Source organism: Grampus griseus (assembly GCF_964374135.1).
Source record: "Grampus griseus genome assembly, chromosome: 19".
Lineage (NCBI taxonomy): Eukaryota > Metazoa > Chordata > Mammalia > Artiodactyla > Delphinidae > Grampus > Grampus griseus.
In genome coordinates this window covers 7,531,192-7,549,699 of record NC_139013.1, presented here as the reverse complement: position 1 = coordinate 7,549,699, position 18,508 = coordinate 7,531,192, and the positions used below count along the sequence as shown (strand labels likewise).

The 18,508-nt window shown below is 50.4% G+C and overlaps 1 protein-coding gene across 1 annotated transcript; it reads right to left on the bottom strand.

The window, feature by feature from the left end:
• Positions 1 to 1,065: 1,065 nt before the first annotated feature.
• Positions 1,066 to 18,467, bottom strand: HSD17B14 (hydroxysteroid 17-beta dehydrogenase 14). The gene is made up of 9 exons (XM_082676854.1): positions 17,906 to 18,467; positions 17,358 to 17,396; positions 17,161 to 17,243; positions 16,573 to 16,639; positions 12,852 to 12,943; positions 2,436 to 2,540; positions 2,119 to 2,186; positions 1,906 to 2,002; positions 1,066 to 1,815 (listed from the first exon to the last, which is right to left on the bottom strand). Exons 1-9 carry the CDS (start codon positions 17,991 to 17,993, stop codon positions 1,642 to 1,644), a joined length of 813 nt encoding a protein of 270 aa, XP_082532980.1. The 5' UTR covers positions 17,994 to 18,467; the 3' UTR covers positions 1,066 to 1,641.
• Between the last annotated feature and the right edge of the window lie 41 nt (positions 18,468 to 18,508).

The window sequence follows — 18,508 nt, the reverse complement described above, 5'->3', positions numbered from 1 at the left end:
CCGAGGGGGAAAGGCAGGGAGCAGAAACCTTCACATACCACGATTCTTGGTGAAAAGAAAAAGCACACTATAAATGTCGGTGGGCGCAGATATTATGTAAAAATGCACCGTTAAACGGAAAGGACTCTGAAGAGGGTGGCAGGTAGGGATGAAGGGGGAGCTTCACTCTGTCCAGATACTTCCCTGTTTGAATATAGGTTTTCTTTCCAACGAGAAGATATATGTGTATTCTTTGTAACTTCTTAAGGTATAAACATACACTCGGTTCAACCTGCCTCCTTCCATCTCCCTTCATCAGTGACACCCGAAAATTTTCAATCCCCCAGTTCATCAATGAGCTTCAATGAGCAGCCCGTAGAGCAGGATTTCCTGGTTACTCCCCTTCAAGAGTGTCGCCCCAACTTCATGACCCCCAGGGGCAGAGTTAGACGACTACAGCCCCTCAGGATCCCTCTAATCGCTAGCAATTCAAACCTGCACCAGTGTCCCCTACATCGTGCTCCGCGGTCACTGTGCCCCCCAAACCTTCCGTGGTCAGTGTTCCCCCAACTCCTGCATCCAGGTTACTGTGACACCAAAATATTGTTCCTCCTCTATCCTCGAACTCCGTTCCCTAGGTCACTGAGTCTGCGTAATTCTACCCTGGGACATTTTGCTCCCAAATTCTGTTCCCCAGTCCTAAAAGCCACAGGCCCAGCCAGTCAAATTCTGACCCCACCCCCGCAGGGTGTCTCCCTGTTTTCCTTCCCTCCTCCCCAGTCCTCCCCCACCTCCTCGGCTGGAAGCAGTCAGGACGCGGCGCCGAGACAGCGCCCGCCTCCGCCGCGGCCAATCAGCGATTGCCTCACGCGCCCCCCACCCCCAAACCGCCCACCGCCGCGGCCAATCCGCAGCAGCGATGCAGCTCCACCTCCACACCTGGGGGACTTACCCCCAACTGGGCCCCTCTCCCCACCACGGGGAACCGAGTCCCCCTCCTCCCAGCCCGGGAGTCCACGCCCCTTAGTTTCCTCCTCCCTCTTCCCTAGTTTCCTCCTCCAGAAACCCAGGAGTCCAGCCCCCAAGCCTTTCCTCCCTCTGACCCGGGAGTTTCAACCCGACGGCTTTCTCTTCCATCAGGACTTTTGGCGCTGGCCACCCTCCTACTCCGCGGGCAGCAAGGTCAAAACTCCTTTTCCCTAAGCGCCAAGAATAAACTGCAGATCTTTTTGCTTTACCTCCTCCGTTATTTCCTAATCGGAGCTTAATTTACTCTCCCCTACGGGCCTTTTTAATTAGCGAGCTGGTGAAGCCGACCTGCAATACATTTCCCAGGAGACCCTGGCTACAGGCTCCTGCTGCAAAGCCTGCCGGGAGTTGTAGTCCCTCGGGTCCAGGCCACGCGTGGGAATGCGTGGGGCTGGGTGGGGCGGGGGGACGGGGTCCTGGTGTGATAGGACTCATAAAGGGCCGAAAATAAATGTAATGATGGCTTCCTCCTTCTGGCTGCAGAGCGCTTCTAAGGGAACCTGTGCGGTGGTTTGGCACATTGGTAAGTGGGCTTGATGTCTAGAGTTGGGGGGGGGGGGAACTGGAATTTGGGAGACTGAGTTTTGGGTGGGAGAGCCCTAGTCAGGGAAGCCCAAGTGGAAATGTGGGAGATCACGAAGGGATGGTGGGGGCCTCCACGGGGGTGCCCCGACCTGCCTTGCACCCATACCCCAGCTCCGCACCCCCAGTCACTAGCAGCTCAATCCCAGTGCAGAAGCTGGCTTCGGAGGCCAGGAAAACAGCGGCAGCCCCCACCTCCGCTGGCTGGCCCATGCGGCCCAGGGGCTGGGGAGAGACAAGGGGAAAAGGAGGGTCAAGAGAAGCCACCACCTGACCGCCACCCCCATGCCACCTGGCCCTGGCTCCCACTCCTACCTGGGCCAGCATGCCCTCTCGGATTGTGACTGTGGGGTCAGGCGTTGAGGCTGCCAGCTCTTCCCACAGTGGGGTCCAGATGTTTCCTGGGGAGATGCTGGGGTGAGGCAGGAGACGGGGTCAGGGAAGTCTGCCACAAACACTGCCTCCTGGGCTCACTCCCAGTCTTCCCAGCTCCCCCAGCAGGCTCTCAGCCCATGTGGAGCTGCTCACCAGTTGGCACGGACACCATATTGACTCTCATCCAGGGCCAAGGCTTTGGTCATGGCTGTTACTGCCCCCTGCAGAAGACGGGACATGGAGAAAGTTCAGACCAGAGAAGATGAGGTTCCTTTTGTCCTCTCCTCCCAACCAGGGGGTATCAAGCAGGGGCATCAGAAGAGGGAAGTCACGCTCTCCCTGCAGGTTTCATTGGGCTGCACCAGGCTCTGTCTCTTGGGAGACCCTTGATGTATAACAACATGTCACAGGTGGCCATGCCTCAGGGCTGAGGTTCCTGAAGGAAGGGGCAGGCTACCTCGGTGGTGTACCTTGGTGGCCACATAGGGAACCGCCTGGGACTGGCCAATTGCCCCGACCAGGCTGGAGATGTTGATGACATTCCCGCGGCTCTTGCGCAAGTGAGGGAGGGCGAGCTGGGGAGACAGAAAGCAGAGTAAGCCACCCAAGCCCCTGGATCTCCGCCTGCCCCGTTGAAATGCATCCTGATGGCCATCTCCCGGGTATGCTCACTAGTTGATCTGGGAACCTGTAGGGGCAGCAGCCAGGGTTCTGTGTGCACCTTCTCTGGTTTGCCCCAGGGCCTCTGGGTCTCACCCCTTAAGGAGTCTCTCCTTGTCTGGAAGGGATTTTTCTGTCTCTGCCTCCCCTTTCTGTGTCCTTGTCCCTCTCTCTCAGGGTCCCTGTGTCTCTTTCTAGGCCTTTTTGTATATTACTCAAAACTCCTGTCCAGGGCTTCCCTGGTGGCGCAGTGGTTGAGAGTCCGCCTGCCGATGCAGGGGACACGGGTTTGTGCCCTGGTCCGGGAAGATCCCACATGCCGTGGAGCGGCTGGGCCTGTGAGCCATGGCTGCTGACTCTGCGCGTCTGGAGCCTGTGCTCCGCAACAGGAGAGGCCACAACAGTAAGAGGCCTGCGTACCGCAAAAAACAAAAACAAACAAAAAAAAACTCCTGTCCATAACAAGATAGGAAAATGCAAGAGAGACCAAGATGGCTGCATATTTTACAAAACTGGGAGGAATCTCTTTATCCGTGGAGGGGAAGATGGTTTCTCTGAGTTTTAGGGAAAGCTCTGTGGTCAGAATGTGACATGGGAAGACTTCATGAAATGTACTCCCTATTCTGCCAACAGAATTGGCAACCCCTGGCTAGCAGGAGGTCCCTAAACTAACTCTCAACTCTCTCTCTCTCCCTTTCCTTCTCTCTCCCTCCCAGTCGGTCTCTCTGTTCTTCCATTACACATGACCTTGAATAAACTTAAATTCTATCCCTCCCCTTGCTTGCCTTGGGCAAGGACTGTTCCTGCCATGAAAGATTAATGGTCACAAGCTGGCTCACCCAAGGGATACTCAGAATGGGAAGCTAAATTAACTCTCTCTCTCCGGTTCACCCCACCAGCTCTTTCTAACCTCCACTCCCTCAGAAACAGCCTCCACCCTGTCCTCAGTGCTCTATCTTCAAACACTCCCCGAGTTCCAACCTCAGGGCCTTTGCATTTGCTGTTCCCTCTGCTCAGAATGTTTCTCCTGACACAGCATGTGACTCAGTCCTAGGGTGACCAACTTTCCCCAGTTTTCTGGGGACATGGGACATTCGGTCCATAGTTTCAGGGCTAAAGTGGGACAGTACTATCCCCTCAGCAATTTCAAATCCTGTTCAAATGTCATCTTCTCAATGAGGATTCCCTCACTGTTCTATTTAAAACTGCAACCTGCCTACCCCTGGGTCCCCAGCCCTCTTCCTGATTCCTTTTCCCTGTGTCACACACCTCCTTCTGACATGCCATATATATTTTTATTACTTGCTTATTTGTTTATTCTGTGTTTCTCCCACCAGAATGCAAAAACCTATGAGGGACGGTTGGAATTTCTTATTTTGATTCATCCCCCATACTAAGGTGTCTGGCACATAGTAGGTGTTCAATAAATATCTTTGGCATCAATGAATGAATTTATTGAGGATCTATTATGCGCCTGCCCCTGTTCTCAGCTATTTTTTTTATAAATTTATTTATTTATTCCTGGCAGCGCTGGGTCTTCGTTGCTGCGCACAGGCTTTCTCTAGTCACGGTGGGGGGGCTACTCTGCATTGCAGTGCTCGGGCTTCTCATTGTGGTGGCTTCTCTTGTTGCGGAGCATGGGCTCTAGGCGCACGAGCTTCAGTAGTGTAGCACATGGGCTCAGTAGTTGTGGCTCGCAGGCTCTAGAGCGCAGGCTCAGTAGTTGTGGCGCACGGGCTTAGTTTCTCTGCGGCATGTGAGATCTTCCCAGATCAGGGATCGAACCCGTGTCCCCTGCATTGGCAGGCAGATTCTTAACCACTGCTCCATCAGGGAAGTCCTGTTCTCAGCTCTTTACACAGATTAGCTCATTTAATCCTCACGGCAACCCTAAAATGAGGTCTAGTCGACAGCGCCTTCCTCCGGGTGAGGAGGCTGAGGAGCGAAAGGGTGACTGATGCTCAGAGGGTCATGTGATCGGTCACGAGCCAGTATTTGTGGCTTGGCCATCTGAGACCAAAACCCATAAGCAAATAAAAACTTCTGACAACTTGGGACTTCCCTGGCGGTCCAGTGATTAAGACTCCACTCTTGCACTGCAGGGGGTACAGGTTCGATCCCTGCTCGGGGAGCTAAAATCCCATGTGCCTGGCAGACAAAAAACCAAAACATAAAACAGAAGCAATATTGTAACAAGCTCAATAAAGACTTTAAAAATGGTCCACATCAAAAAAAAAAAAAAAAAAAAAAATCTAGGTCTTCCCTGGTGGCGCAGTGGTTGAGAGTCCGCCTGCCGATGCAGGAGACACGGGTTCGTGCCCCGGTCTGGGAGGATCCCACATGTCGCGGAGTGGCTGGGCCCGTGAGCCATGGCCGCTGAGCCTGCGCGTCCGGAGCCTGTGCTCCGCAACGGGAGAGGCCACAACAGTGAGAGGCCCGCGTACCGCAAAAAAAAAAATCTTAAAAAAAAAAAGAAACTTCTGACAACTCTAAATGTTCTCCTCCCTGTCTCCCCTCACTCCCACCAGCCTTGAAACCCTGACTCCCCAGGCCCTGCCCCGGCCATATTTCTCTCCTTAATCCTCATCACTCCCTGCCCAGCTGTTTAACTCCCTCCCCTCCCCCAACCTGCAAAGGTGAGGTCCATGGGGGCTGAGACGGGTTCATTCACCACCCTCATCTCAGCACTGGGCACACAGCTAGCGTTCAATAAATATTTGCCCCATGCTCCTTGTGGCCCCTTTCCAGCCCTAACCCAAGGCATTCCTTGGCAGGCATCCTCCCCCACTCCTCCTGCCAAGGTCGCCTGTACCTCTGTGTAGCTGCATCAGGGACGGGCTGGTAAGAGACCTGCTGACTCTCCCTGTCCCTCTTTCCCTTCCTCCCTTCAGACGCCCGATTTGAAACAGCCTGGCTCGCTCAGAGAACTCCTGCAGGCTCTCCCTGGCCTGACTCCAGGTCTCCTAAATGTTCAGGTTCCTGGGTCTGCTTCTTGCTCTCCTCGCCCTGCCGTGGGAACCCCCTACTTTACTGGGTTTCCACCAGCATCTCCTAAATCGCCCTTGGAGCCCCCTTCTGGAGCTCCTGACCTGGCCCCCTCGGGCATTTTCATCTCCGTGTCTCAAGTGCAAAACTTACCCCATTGTCTCCCTCTAAAATCTGCCCCTCTTCCTGGTTCCCAGCCTCTGACATGGGGCCCGCTCCCACCCAGTTTCTCAAGCCGGAGACCCAGGAGATCTGGGGGTCTTCCAGAGCCTCCCTCACCCTCAGTTCCTCATCAGACCCATCACCAAGGAGCTCTTGAATCTCTACAATTCCCTCCACCTTGTTAATTCATTTCACAGACATTTCGTGAGGACCTATTATGTGCCAGGTACTGGGGTAGATGCTGTGGACACTGCAGGAAACAAGATCGGGAGAGATTTCTGCCCTCGTGGAGCCCAAGTTCCATGGGGAGGCAGCAAGAAACAGATACAAGTGCACTATGAAATGTTCAAGAGTGTAATTAGGGATATGAAACAAGAAGGAGAGCAGGAGGAGGGGGAATGGGAGTGTTGGGCTGGGTGCAGTTTCAAACAGGGTGCCCAAGGGAGGGCTTTGGGAAGGTGAGACTTGAGGGGGTTTTTTTCATTCTTTTTTGGGAGGGGCCTCTCCTCACAGTTTGCGGGATCTTAGTTCCTGGACCAGGGATTGAACCTGTCCATGCCCCCTGCAGTGGAAGCTTGAAGTCTTAACCACTGGACTGCCAGGGAAGTCCCAGATTTGAGCATTTTGAGTCCAGGTGTGAGCTGTAGGCATTTCTTAGAGAAAACCATGCTGGGCAGAGGGAACAGCGTGTGCAAAGGCCCTGAGGCAGAACCAGGCTGGGTGTGTTTAGCAGCCAGGAGGCCACTGCGGTGGGAAGTGAGATCAGAGGAGCAACAGGGGCCAGAGTGTGTGAGGCCTTGAAGGCCATCTCTTCTCACGTGCACAAGTACGATCATCTCCTGATACGAATTCTCACCCCACGTTGCCCACAGATTTGTTCCTCATACAAGAGACAGAATGATCTGTTACTACTAATGATCTGTTAGTATTAATGGGCTCACATCCCTTCCTTGCTCAAATACCTTCTATGGCTTCCTGTTGCTCTTGAGGTCAAGACCAGATGCCTCGGCATGGCCATCCAAGCCTGATGTATCTGCCCCCCAACCCCTTCCTGTACCACCCCCTTCACTCACGGCACTCAGCACCTTGGGAGCTCCTAACTCTCTCCCACGGCCAGGCCTCTGCACAGGCTGTTCTCTGCCAGGAGCACCTGCGTCTCCGTGTAGCTCCATCAAGGACCCACCGGACTCTTGATGGCCCGACTCCCTCCCTTTGCCCCACCTCTCCCCTAGCTAATGTCATTCATGTTTCACTTCCTGCAAAAAGCCTACCCTGACAGCCAGAACAAACCAGCACCAGAACACACTCACCCATATACACTCGTCTCTTGTTTATTTAGTAACACTTGGCTGCCCCATGACTATAAACTCCACAAGGGCAAAGACCACGTGGTGTATCCCCAGCACCTACGAATGCTTGGTCGGTCTTTGATGACTAAATAGATGAACGAATGGATAGGTCTCTAAGAACCAATCCAGCTCTGAGGGTCTACAATAGACACTCCTGTGCTCAAACATCTTCTGCGATCCCTACTGACGAGATCTCATTTCCTTAACTATATAACTATCCCTAATTCCTCTGTTGTTTTCTCTAGCCTAGGGAATGGCTCACTTTGGCTTGTGTCAGAATCCACCAGGGAGGCCAAAGACCCAGAGATTCTGATTCAGGAGGCCTGGGGTCCCAGAATCAACATTTAAAAAGCTTTCAAGGGACATTGGTGGTGGTGATGATGATGATGGTGATGAAGGTAATGATGATAATGATGGGGGGATGATGGCAATGATGGTGAAGATGGTAATATGATGATTTAATAACGATGACAATGATGGCAGTGATGGTTATAATGATGATGATGGTGATGATGGCGATGATGGTGAAGATGGTAATGATGGTGGTAAATGATGACGATGATGATGATGGCAGTCATGGTGGTGATGGGAATGATGGTGATGATGGTGGTGATGGCAATGATGGTGAAGATGGTCATGATGATGGTGGTAAATAATGATGATGATAATGGTGATGGTAGTGATGGTCACAATGATGATGACGGTAATGATGGTGAAGATGGTAATGATGGTTTAATAATGATGACAGTGAGGGTGATGGGAGCCATGGTGGTGATGATTATAGTGATGATGAGGGTGGTGATGGCAATAATGGTGAAGATGGTTATGATGATGTTAATGATGATGATGGTGGTGATGGGAATGATGGTGATGATGATGATGGTGGTGATGGTTATAATGATGACAATGGTGATAATGGCAGCAACTTACACATGTTGACAAATTGCTTTACAACAGGCACTGGGATAGAGGCAGGAAGAAGCAGACAAAAGTCTCTGCCCTCTGAAAAACCAAATGCAATCGGCAGACTTTGGAGCTTGGTGTGAACAAACCAACTATAATAAGACATTTGCGAAAAACTGGGTGAATTTAAATAGGCCTTGGGTATGAAATGGTATTAAGAAATGACTTAATTTTCTTAGGAGATCTAATAGTAATTTGGTCATGTAAAAAAGTCTTAATTTTAATTATTAACATGAAGTTAAATTTTTTTTTTTTTTTTGGTCACCCCACACTGCTTGCAGGATCTTAATTCCCAGACCAGGGATTGAACCCAGGCCCTTGGCAGTGAACGCGCGGAGTCCTAACCACTGGACCACCAGGGAAGACCCCCCCCCCAAATGTATTTTTAAGTTAAAACAGTATTTGGCTCTCCCTTGCCTCTTAGATAGGGGGATGACTCTGAGGTGCATGTTTCTCGCTGAATCCCAGAGTGCCCCCAGGGGATGGTGCCCCACCTGGTGGTAACTTGCTTGGTGACGCCCTTCATCAGCAGCCTAGCAACTACTCCCCAGGCTGAAGGAAGCAATTCCTGGGATCGCCTTCCATCCATCCTGCCTTTCAATCCCCACCTGGACTCTGCTTCTGGGGGAACCCCGACTAACACAGGTGTGGCCACGGTACCGTGATAAGAATTCTAATAATCTGAACAAGAAAGTCTCTAGATTAGCTAAGATCATGATATCAATGTTAATGTTACTATGACTGTGTAAGAGAATGTTCTAGTTTTTAGGAAATACCCTCCAAAGCACTGAAGGGTAAATAGACATCATGCTTGCAACTTACTCTCAAATAGAGAGATAGAAGAATAAAGCAAATGTGGTAAAATCTTAACAATGGGGAGTCTGCGTGTACAGGACTCCTCTGTATTATCCGGGCAATAAGTCTTAAATAAGTCTTAAATTATGTCAAAATAAAAATAAATAGGGCTTCCCTGGTGGCGCAGTGGTTGAGAGTCCGCCTGCTGATGCAGGGGACGCCGGTTCGTGCCCCGGTCCGGGAAGATCCCACATGCCACGGAGCCGCTGGGCCTGTGAGCCATGGCCGCTGAGCCTGCGCGTCCGGCGCATGTGCTCCGCAACGGGAGAGGCCACAACAGTGAGAGGCCCATGTACAGCAAAAAAAATAAAAATAAATAAACGTTCTAATCCATTGGTAGTATTTATGAAGTTCTTACTAATGAAATTATATGATATCTGGGTAGGGGATGGCAGGAGGCAATGGATAGAACAAGCTTAACAAAATGCTTATAATTGCTAAAGGGAGAAGGAGATGGAGGTTCTCCTGTTCTTAAAATACACCCAGGTTGTTTCTGCCCCAGGACCTTTGCACACTCTTTTGGCAAGTGAAACACCCTGTGTCCTACTTCTCTACTTCCTTCCCTCCCATTCAAGGTCGAGCTCAAACTTCACCTTTTCCCTTCTACTTCTCCCAGGATTCATTTGCCCAATATGTATCTCAGAGACTGCAAACCGAGTGAGGTGGATCGGCCACAAGAAACAGGATGGGGCAAGGTTCACGATAAACAATAATACCTTGCAGACAGAAACCTCTGTGCCAGGTATGTTCTGAGGACTTTGTGGGTATTTAATTTAATCTCATTCAATTCTCAGGACAACGCTGTGAATTACTACCACTATTAGCCTCCTTCTACAGATGAGAAAACCTAGGTGCAGAGAGACTGAGAATCTTGCCTGATGTTACAAGTAGGAAGGGACAGAGAACCCAGGCAGGTGGACCCCAGATCTAGACCCTCATGTGAGGCTTCTGCACCAGCCACTCACAGGTAACAGGGTCAGGAGGCCAAGGAGGGAGAGCTGGGGATTGGGGTACAGTGGGGAGCCCTTGCCATGGATGCAGTTGGCCAACTTTTCAAGAGAAACCAGAAATCCAGGTGTTTGTGAGAAATTTCTCTCTTTTTAAAAATGCTGGCAATTAGGCAATTAATGAGGGAAGGAGAGAAAGAAAAAAAAAACCACACACACACACGGGAAGCCCCTGGTGGTCCAGTGGTTAAGGATCCCTGCTTCCAGTGCGAGGGGCTCAGGTTCGGTCCGTGGTGGGGCAGCTAAGATCTCACATGCCGTCGGCACGGCCAAGGAAGGGGAAAAAAATACACACACGCACTTACCCTTTACGGGCTGTGGTGTGTGCATGCCTTATTGTACGGAGGTGCCAATCTTTTGTTATTATTATTTTGGCCGCATACCATTGACTTGCGGGATCTTACTTCCCAGACCAGGGATTGAACCCATGCCCTCCGCAGTGAAAGCGTGCAGTCCTAACCACTGGACTGCCAGGGAATTCCCAGGAGGGGCCAATCTTAGAAGGTGAACAGAAACTGGGGACAGGAGCCAGGGTTGATTGGTTGAGAGACAGATTATCCAACTGCCTGGGGATATTTCACCTGGATCTCGGATGAGATCTGGGGAAGCACCTGAGCTTCTCCACACAGGTGACCCCTGACCCACTCCGTGCCCCTCTCCCCTCTGTTGACATTCGCTTTCCTGAGCTCCTCTAGCCTCAAGCTGGTGCGCTCCGAACTGATGTCTCCAGGCCTCAACCTTTGCCCTAGACCCATGGCCCGCACGCAGATGTCTGGTGGGAATCTCTCACTCAACAGCCCTCCGCCCCGCCTGCTCCTCCCCAGGCTTCCCCAGGGCAGCAGATGCCAACGCCTTCCTGCCAGATGCTGGGGATTGGGGTTGCGGGAAACAAACAAACAAAAACCCCACCCACTCCTTTCTTTCTTAAGTCGGCCGCCACATCTAGTCTATAAGGAAATCTTAAAAAGTCTACCTTTAAAATGCATCCAGGGATTTCCCTGGTGGTCCAGTGGTTAAGAATCCGCCTTCCAATGCAGGGAACTCGAGTTCGGTCCCTGATCAGGGAACTAAGATCCCACATGCCGCAGGGCAACTAAGCCCGCGTGCCACAACTAGAAAGCCCTAACACCGCGACTACTGAGACTGTGCGCTCTGGAGTCCCAGCACCACAACTAGAGAGAAGCCCACAAGCAGCAATGAAGAGCCCTCTCGCCGCAACGAAGATCCCGCGAGCTGCAACTAAGACCCGAGGCAGCCAAATAAATAAATAAACAGAAAAACTTACGGAAAAAATGTATGCAGAATCAGACCATTTCTCACCAAATCCACAGCCACCAGCCTGGTGGGATCCAACATCACCTCCTCTGGCCTGGACCATCCCATCGTCACCTCCTCACTGGCTTCCTGGCCTCTGCCCTTGCCCCCCACTTTGTTCCCCACCTGGCCACCAGACGGCACCAGATCCCACTTACAACAGTTCGAGTTCCTCTGCTCCGAGCACTCTATGGCTCCCAGCTCAGACAGTGTCAAACCCAAGTCCTCTCCAAGGTTTACAAGACCCAGCACGATCTGCCCTCAACTTCCAGCCTCTCCCTGCTTCGTCTGCTTCAGTCACGCTGCCTTCCTCACTGTCCCTCCTACACGCCAAGCACTCCCACCCCAGGGCCTTTGCACTGGCTGCTCCTCTGCTGGACCACAATTGCCCACATACCTCCTTGGGGTCTTGACTCAAATGTCACCTCTTAGAGAAGCCTTCTGACCACCCACCCTGTCTAAAAGAGCACACAGATACACACTTAAAAAACAAATTAAAAAAACCCTTATCTAGTAAAGATCATACTGAATTATTTTATTTATGGGTGAAATAATGATATCTGAGATTTGCTTTCAAATAGTCCAGAAAAGGTAAAGAAAAGAAAAAGTGAGGAGTCAACAAGAAACAAGAATGACAGAATAGGGGCCTCCCTGGTGGCGCAGTGATTAAGACTCCACCTGCCAATGCAAGGGACACAAGTTTGATCCCTGGTCCGGGAAGATCCCACATGCCGTGGAGCAACTAAGCCCGTGCACCACAACTACTAAGCCCGCACGCTCTAGGGTCCGTGCTCCGCAACAAAGAGAAGCCACCGCAATGAGAAGCCCACATACTGCAACAAAGGGTAGCCCCTGCTCGCCACAACTGGAGAAAGCCGGCGCGCGGCAATGAAGACCCAACGCAGCCAAAAATAAATAAATAATTTTAAAAAAGTATTATAATGGGGAATTCCCTGGCGGTCTAGTGGTTAGGACTCTGCGTTTCCACTGCAGGAAGCACGGGTTCGATCCCTGGTCGGGGAACAGAGATCCTACAAGTCCCATAGCACAGCAAAAAAAAAAAAAAGTATTATGATGGTAAATTAAATAAATAAATAAAAAGTACTTTGATGAAAATAAATTGTTATCATAGAGAACGAATATGTACAAGTAGCTGCCATATGAGCGAGTAGTCAGGAAAGGCCTTTCTGAAGAGATGGTATTTGAACTGAGATAGTGAGTAGGAGGCGATTTGGGGAAGATTCAGAGGAAAGGCGTGGAGGTAGAAGGAGATACTCTTTGCTCCTGATAGCTATTCACTGGGTAGCAAACCTGTGACTGTCTATTACTGATGCCTTGTCCTAACTCCTTTCTCCAGATCCTTAACATCCCCCACCACTACCACCACACCACTTTGGAAGGTTCTGGAAGGTTCCTAAGAAGACTGGGCTATGTAGCAACACAGGTAGCTTTGGCCAGATGTAGGGATCTGCATGCATTTCTTTTCTACAGAAATGGAGTCCTTCTGGAATAAGATCAAAGCAAGGCACAGAAAACATTTGGCTCTGAGACAAAGTGGGTCTGACAATCTCACTGTCAGGCGGCTGCTCACCTTGGTCAGGGTGTACGTCCCCAGCAGGTTCAGCTCCAGCAGCTGCCGGAAGCCCTGGGCAGAGGTCTCCTCGGGCCACTGCGGAGGTGGATCTAAGGGTGGGGGTGGAAGAGAGAGAGAGCAGAGGATGAGGGAACCAGGAAGACAGGAGAGCAGGGAAGGGAAATAGGCACTGCGGGGTGCAGGGGGGAGGAGTGGCAGACAAGAGGGTCAAGGGTCCTGAAAAGGAAAGGAGGCTGCATAGTGGTTACTAAAAAAGTAGTCTCAAAATTGGATTAAGAAGATGTGGTTTGTATGTACACTTGGAATATTAGCCTTAAAAGAAAGAATGGGGGCTTCCCTGGTGGCGCAGTGGTTGAGAGTCCGCCTGCCGATGCGCAGTGGTTGAGAGTCCGGGGTTCGTGCCCCGGTCCGGGAGGATACCACATGCCGCGGAGCGCCTGGGCCCGTGAGCCATGGCCGCTGAGCCTGCGCGTCCGGAGCCTGTGCTCCGCAGCAGGAGAGGCCACGACAGTGAGAGGCCCACGTACCGCAAAAAAAAAAAAAAAAAAAAGAATGAAATATCGCCATTTGCAGCAACATGGATGAACCTAGAGAATATTATGCTTAGTGAAATAAGTCAGAGAAAGACAAAAACTGTATGATATCACTTATATGTGAAATCTAACAAATAATACAAGTAAATATATATGCAAAATGGAAACAGACTCAGATATAGAAAAGAAACTTGTGGTTACCAAAGGGGAGAAGGAAGGAGAGAGGGACAAATCAGGAGTATACAAACTACTACAGATACAAACTACTATGTATAAAGTAGATAAGCAACAAGGATATATGGTATAGCACAGGGAATTATAGCCATTATCTTGAAATAACCTATAATGGAATATAGTCTGCAAAAATACTGAATCTCTATGGTGTACACCTGAAGCTAACATAAGACTATAAATTAACTATACTTCAATTTAAAAAAATTAAAAGGAGCAGGGACTTCCCTGGTGGCGCAGTGGATAAGACTCTGCGCTCCCAATGCAGGGGGCCGACGTTTGATCCCCGGTCAGGGAACTAGATCCCACATGCATGCCGCAACTAAGAGTTTGCATTCTGCAACTAAGAGTTTGCATTCCGCAACTAAGGAGCTGGCAAGCCGCAACTAAAGGAGCCCTGGAGCCGCAACTAAGACCTGGTGCAACCAAATAAATAAACAAATATTTAAAAAATTAAAAGGAGCATCAAAAGAAAAAACAAACAAAAAAACAGTCTCAGGGCCGGAAGGCCTGGGTTCAAATCTTAGCTCTGACACTTCTTGGCTGTGTGACTTTAGGCAAGTCACTTTGCCCCCTGTGCCTGTTTCCTCATCTGCAGAATGAGGATAACACTTTGTTCCTAGGCTTATAAATTTCACAAGTCAATATTTGTGCCTGACACTTAGTACTATAAATGTGTTTGTTAAATAAATAGAAAGAGGGGACTTGCCTGGTGGTCCAGTGGTTAAGACTCTGCACTCCCAATGCAGGGGGCCTGGCTTCGATCCCTGGTCAGGGAACTAGATCCTGTAAGCCACAACTAAAAGATCCCACGTGTCGAAACTAAGACCCGGCACAGCCAAATAAATAAATATTAAAAAAAAAAATAGAAAGAACTGGGTGGATGGAAGAGGGACAGACAAATCAACATTCAGAAGAAAAGAAGCAGGAAAGATAGGAGTAAGAACAGGAAAAAAAAAATAGAAACTGGGAAAAATGGACCCTGAACCTTCCAAAGGCTTTAAGAGTCAAAGTGGATAAAGGGACAGAGAGATGGGAAACAAGATAATGGAAAGTTAATGAAATATTGGATTATTCCTCCTGGAGACCCAGGGCTTATGGCCTTGCTTCCTTCAGAGAACGGTTCAAACATCTTCAGAGAATCCACCCCAGACCCTCTGTACAAAACAGCCCCTGCCATTCTCTAAGCCCTCAATCAGATTTATTTTTCTTCATAGTCTTTATCAGTACCAGACATGCTAATATATACAATCAATTATCCTTATTCGAGGCAGCTATAGTCCACAAACTCACAGGGAACACTGAATTAGTGACTATTGACCCATTGCTCCTAGGGGAAATACATGTATATAATATTACATTATAACATATACATGCTATTAACTGAAAGTTTGTGTCCCGCCCCCCAAATTCCTTATGTTAAAATCCTAACCTCCAATGTGATGGTATTTGGAGGTGGGGTTCTGTGGGAGTTAAGTCATGAGGATGGCTCCCTCTTGAATGGGATTAGTGCCCTTATAAAAGAGACCCCCATGAGGTCCTTCATTCCTTCCACCATGTAAGGCCCCAACAAGCAGGCCCTCACCCAACACCAAATCTGCTTCTGACTTGATCTTGGACTTTGCAGCCTCCAGAACTGTGAGAAATAAATGTTTGTCATTTAAGCCACCCAGTCCATGGTATTTCTGTTATAGCAGCATGAACAGACTAAGACAGGACATATATGTGTATGTATATATGTACATATGTATATGTATATAGTTATATGGCTATCTAACATAAATATTATAATCTTAAATCCTAAAAAACAACCCATACTGGCAGACTCTATTTTATTTATTTTGCAATTAAGGAAGTGTTAAGTGACTTGCCTGAGGCTGCCCCACTCACAGATGCCAGAGCTGGGATTCAAACCCATCCAGCTGGCCCCAGCGGGAGCTCCTTACAGACACTGCCCTCTCCCATCTCCACCTCTGGGCATCTCTCTGTTTGAAAGCTAAACCCAGAGGGCAGAGCATCACCATGTTTGACCTTAGCTGGGAACATGTGCTACGGGCAACTCAAATTTTTGCCTCTCTGCCCATGTCCGTGAATACCGGGAAAGCGCAGTGAGTACTGATTCTGGGGTTACAACCCACCCTGCAAGGAGGTGAGTTCGCAAATACGGAATCCGCAAATAATGAGGATTAACTGTATCTGTCTTTTCTTGTCTATTTCCTTCCTCTACAATGTGAATCCCATGAGGACAGGAATGCTTGGTCAGTTTTGTTCACTGCTAAATCCCCAGTCCCTAGGACAGAATGTGGGGCATAGTAGATGCTCAATAAATATCTGTTGAAAGGATCAAGGACACAGAGAGAAAGGATGCACTAGTATCTGCCGTCTCTAAATTCTTACAACAGAGAAGGGAAGTGCAGCCCAGAGAGGGTAAGTCAATTGCTCAAAGTTGCCCAGCCAATAAGAGAGGCTTCTTTCTACCACGGCCTTGCTGTGTGACTCCAGTCCAATCAATTCACCTCGCTGAGCCTTGGTTTACCAACGTGAGGCATTCTTACGAAGGGTAAGCAGAAAGCTGATGGCAATTTCCCTTCAAAGCCTCCACACCAAGCCCTATAGACCACGTGTAGAGAGTACATCACTTCAGTCATGGAAAAAGGGCCATCAGCCTCACTTCATAGATAAGAAACTGAGGCTACAAGATGGCAGCTATGTGCCCAAGACAGTTCTGGCAATTATGAGGCTGAGCAGTTACACTATTCCATACTCACAACGACCCTATAATGATGACAAGGATGGTGATTTTCATTTTAGAGATGTAGAAACGGATGCATAAAAGGGCTAAGGGCACAGGCCTGGGGGCACACAGCAGGGATGGAACAGAGCCAGCATTGGGGTGGGAAGCCAGGAGGTGGGTTGACACCAGTGGAGAACAGCCCTCAGGACTCACGACTCACGGTAGCCAGCGCTGTTGACTACACAATCCAGGCGGCCGAAACGGTGGATGGTCTCAGAAATGAGGGTCTGAGGAGAAAGATATCTCGTGAGTGAGCAGTGATGGTACCAGGCCTTTTGGAGCCGAGGGTCCAAAAGCGAGGTGGGGACAGGAGTCACAGCTGAGGGGCCAGACACCAGAGGGCTGGTGACATTCACACTGCGGTCACTACTCCAGAGACCTGGGATTGGGGTGCAGGGGCAGATGTCAGAGATGCTGGCTAAAGAGAAAGACCAGAAACCCTGAGGAAAGAGAAAAACTCTTACAGAAAGAGACTCACTGTGAGGAACTTATTTGTCCCAATCCACATGACAGGTGTGACAAGAGCCTTGAGGGAGTGGGAGATAAAGGAGAATCTTCCCAGGAGACACAGGACCTGGTCGGCAGAGTTAGGGAAAGCCTGGAAATGATACTGAGCTGAAACCTCTGGGACGGGTACAATTTAGCCAGGAGAAGGGGGGAAGGCAGAGGGAACAGCATGTGCAAAAGCCTGGGGCGGGGTGGAGAAACAAGTGGAGATACCGGGGGTAGGGACAGAAAATACGCTCACCCTCACATCTTCCTCCTGAGTCACATCACAGAGCAGAAAGACGGTGCCAGGAAGCTCCCGCTCCAGCGCCCGACCCCCGGACTCTGCAGGAAGAGAAGGGCTGGGGGTCTGGACTCTTGGGTCAGAGGGAGGAAGGGTCTGGGGACCCGGACTCCTCTTGGAGGGGTGGGGGTGAGGACTGAGGGACCCTCACTCACCATCTTTGTCACAGATAACCACTTGGGCACCGCTTTCCACTGAGGATGGGAAGAGAACTGGTTAACCCAGCACAGGCCTTTGCGAAGCCCTCTGGTGCCCTCTAGTGGCCACCTGAAGTGGGGCCGTCTCCCACTATGCTCCCCTCGTGACCCCAAAGTCTCATGATAATCCCTTAGGACAAAGGGCAGAAGTTTTGACACATATTCTCCTTGGCTGCTCCAGGTGCTTGCTGGAGCTCCTGAGCCTCCATCCCCGGGTTCCAGAGTAAACCCTAAATCTGCAAGAGGCATGTTCCCCCAAACCACCCGTTTTGCAGCCATTACTGAGACCCGCCGAAAGCGAGTCAATGGCGTTTGGAAATCCGCCAAAATCTCAGGCCCCAGGCTACCACTGCCTATCTTTTCATTAACTTTGCAAATGGGATTTTATAAGATAAGAATCTAGATTCCAGTACAGAAGATACTTCTTTCCACACCCATTAATTAGCCCCCGAGGGTCCCTCCTCTCCCAGACTCCCAACATTCAGAGCCAGCCAGACCCCACTCACCGAAGGCTCGAACGATCCCGGCTCCGATGCCGCGCCCGCCCCCTGTCACGACGACCACCTTCCCAGCATAGCGCGTTCCCGTTGCCATTCCGCGTGAGACTGTCTCTCCCTCTGTCACTCACTCCAGGATTCTATCCACCTCAAAATCCGGTGAGGTCGTGGGGTCGAACGGTAAATAGGGGCTGGATCCTGGAAGCCCGGCCCTGGGGGCCGTTGCCAGGAAAGCCAGAAGCCTGGAAGGTTGGTCCCAGCCCCGTCCTCCCTCAGACCCAGAGGTCCGGATCCCCAAACCCCTCCTCCCTCAAACTCAGGATTCCTGCCGTCTCGCCCCCTCTGCCCTCGGACCCAAAACTCCAGGTCCCTAGTCTTCTCTTCTTTCAGATCCAGGAATCCTGGTCCCCAGCCCCCTCCTCCCTCAGAACCAGTAACCTGGACCCCGAGCTTCCTCCTTCCTCAGACCTACAAGTCCGAGGTCCTTGTCCCCTCCTCCCTCGGGGCCCAGAAGCCCACTACTCCGGCTCTACCCCTCAGAGACACCAGCGTAACAACCTCAGACAGAAAGTTCTTGACTAAAAGTTCAAAGTTTTAATCCAAATCTGGACA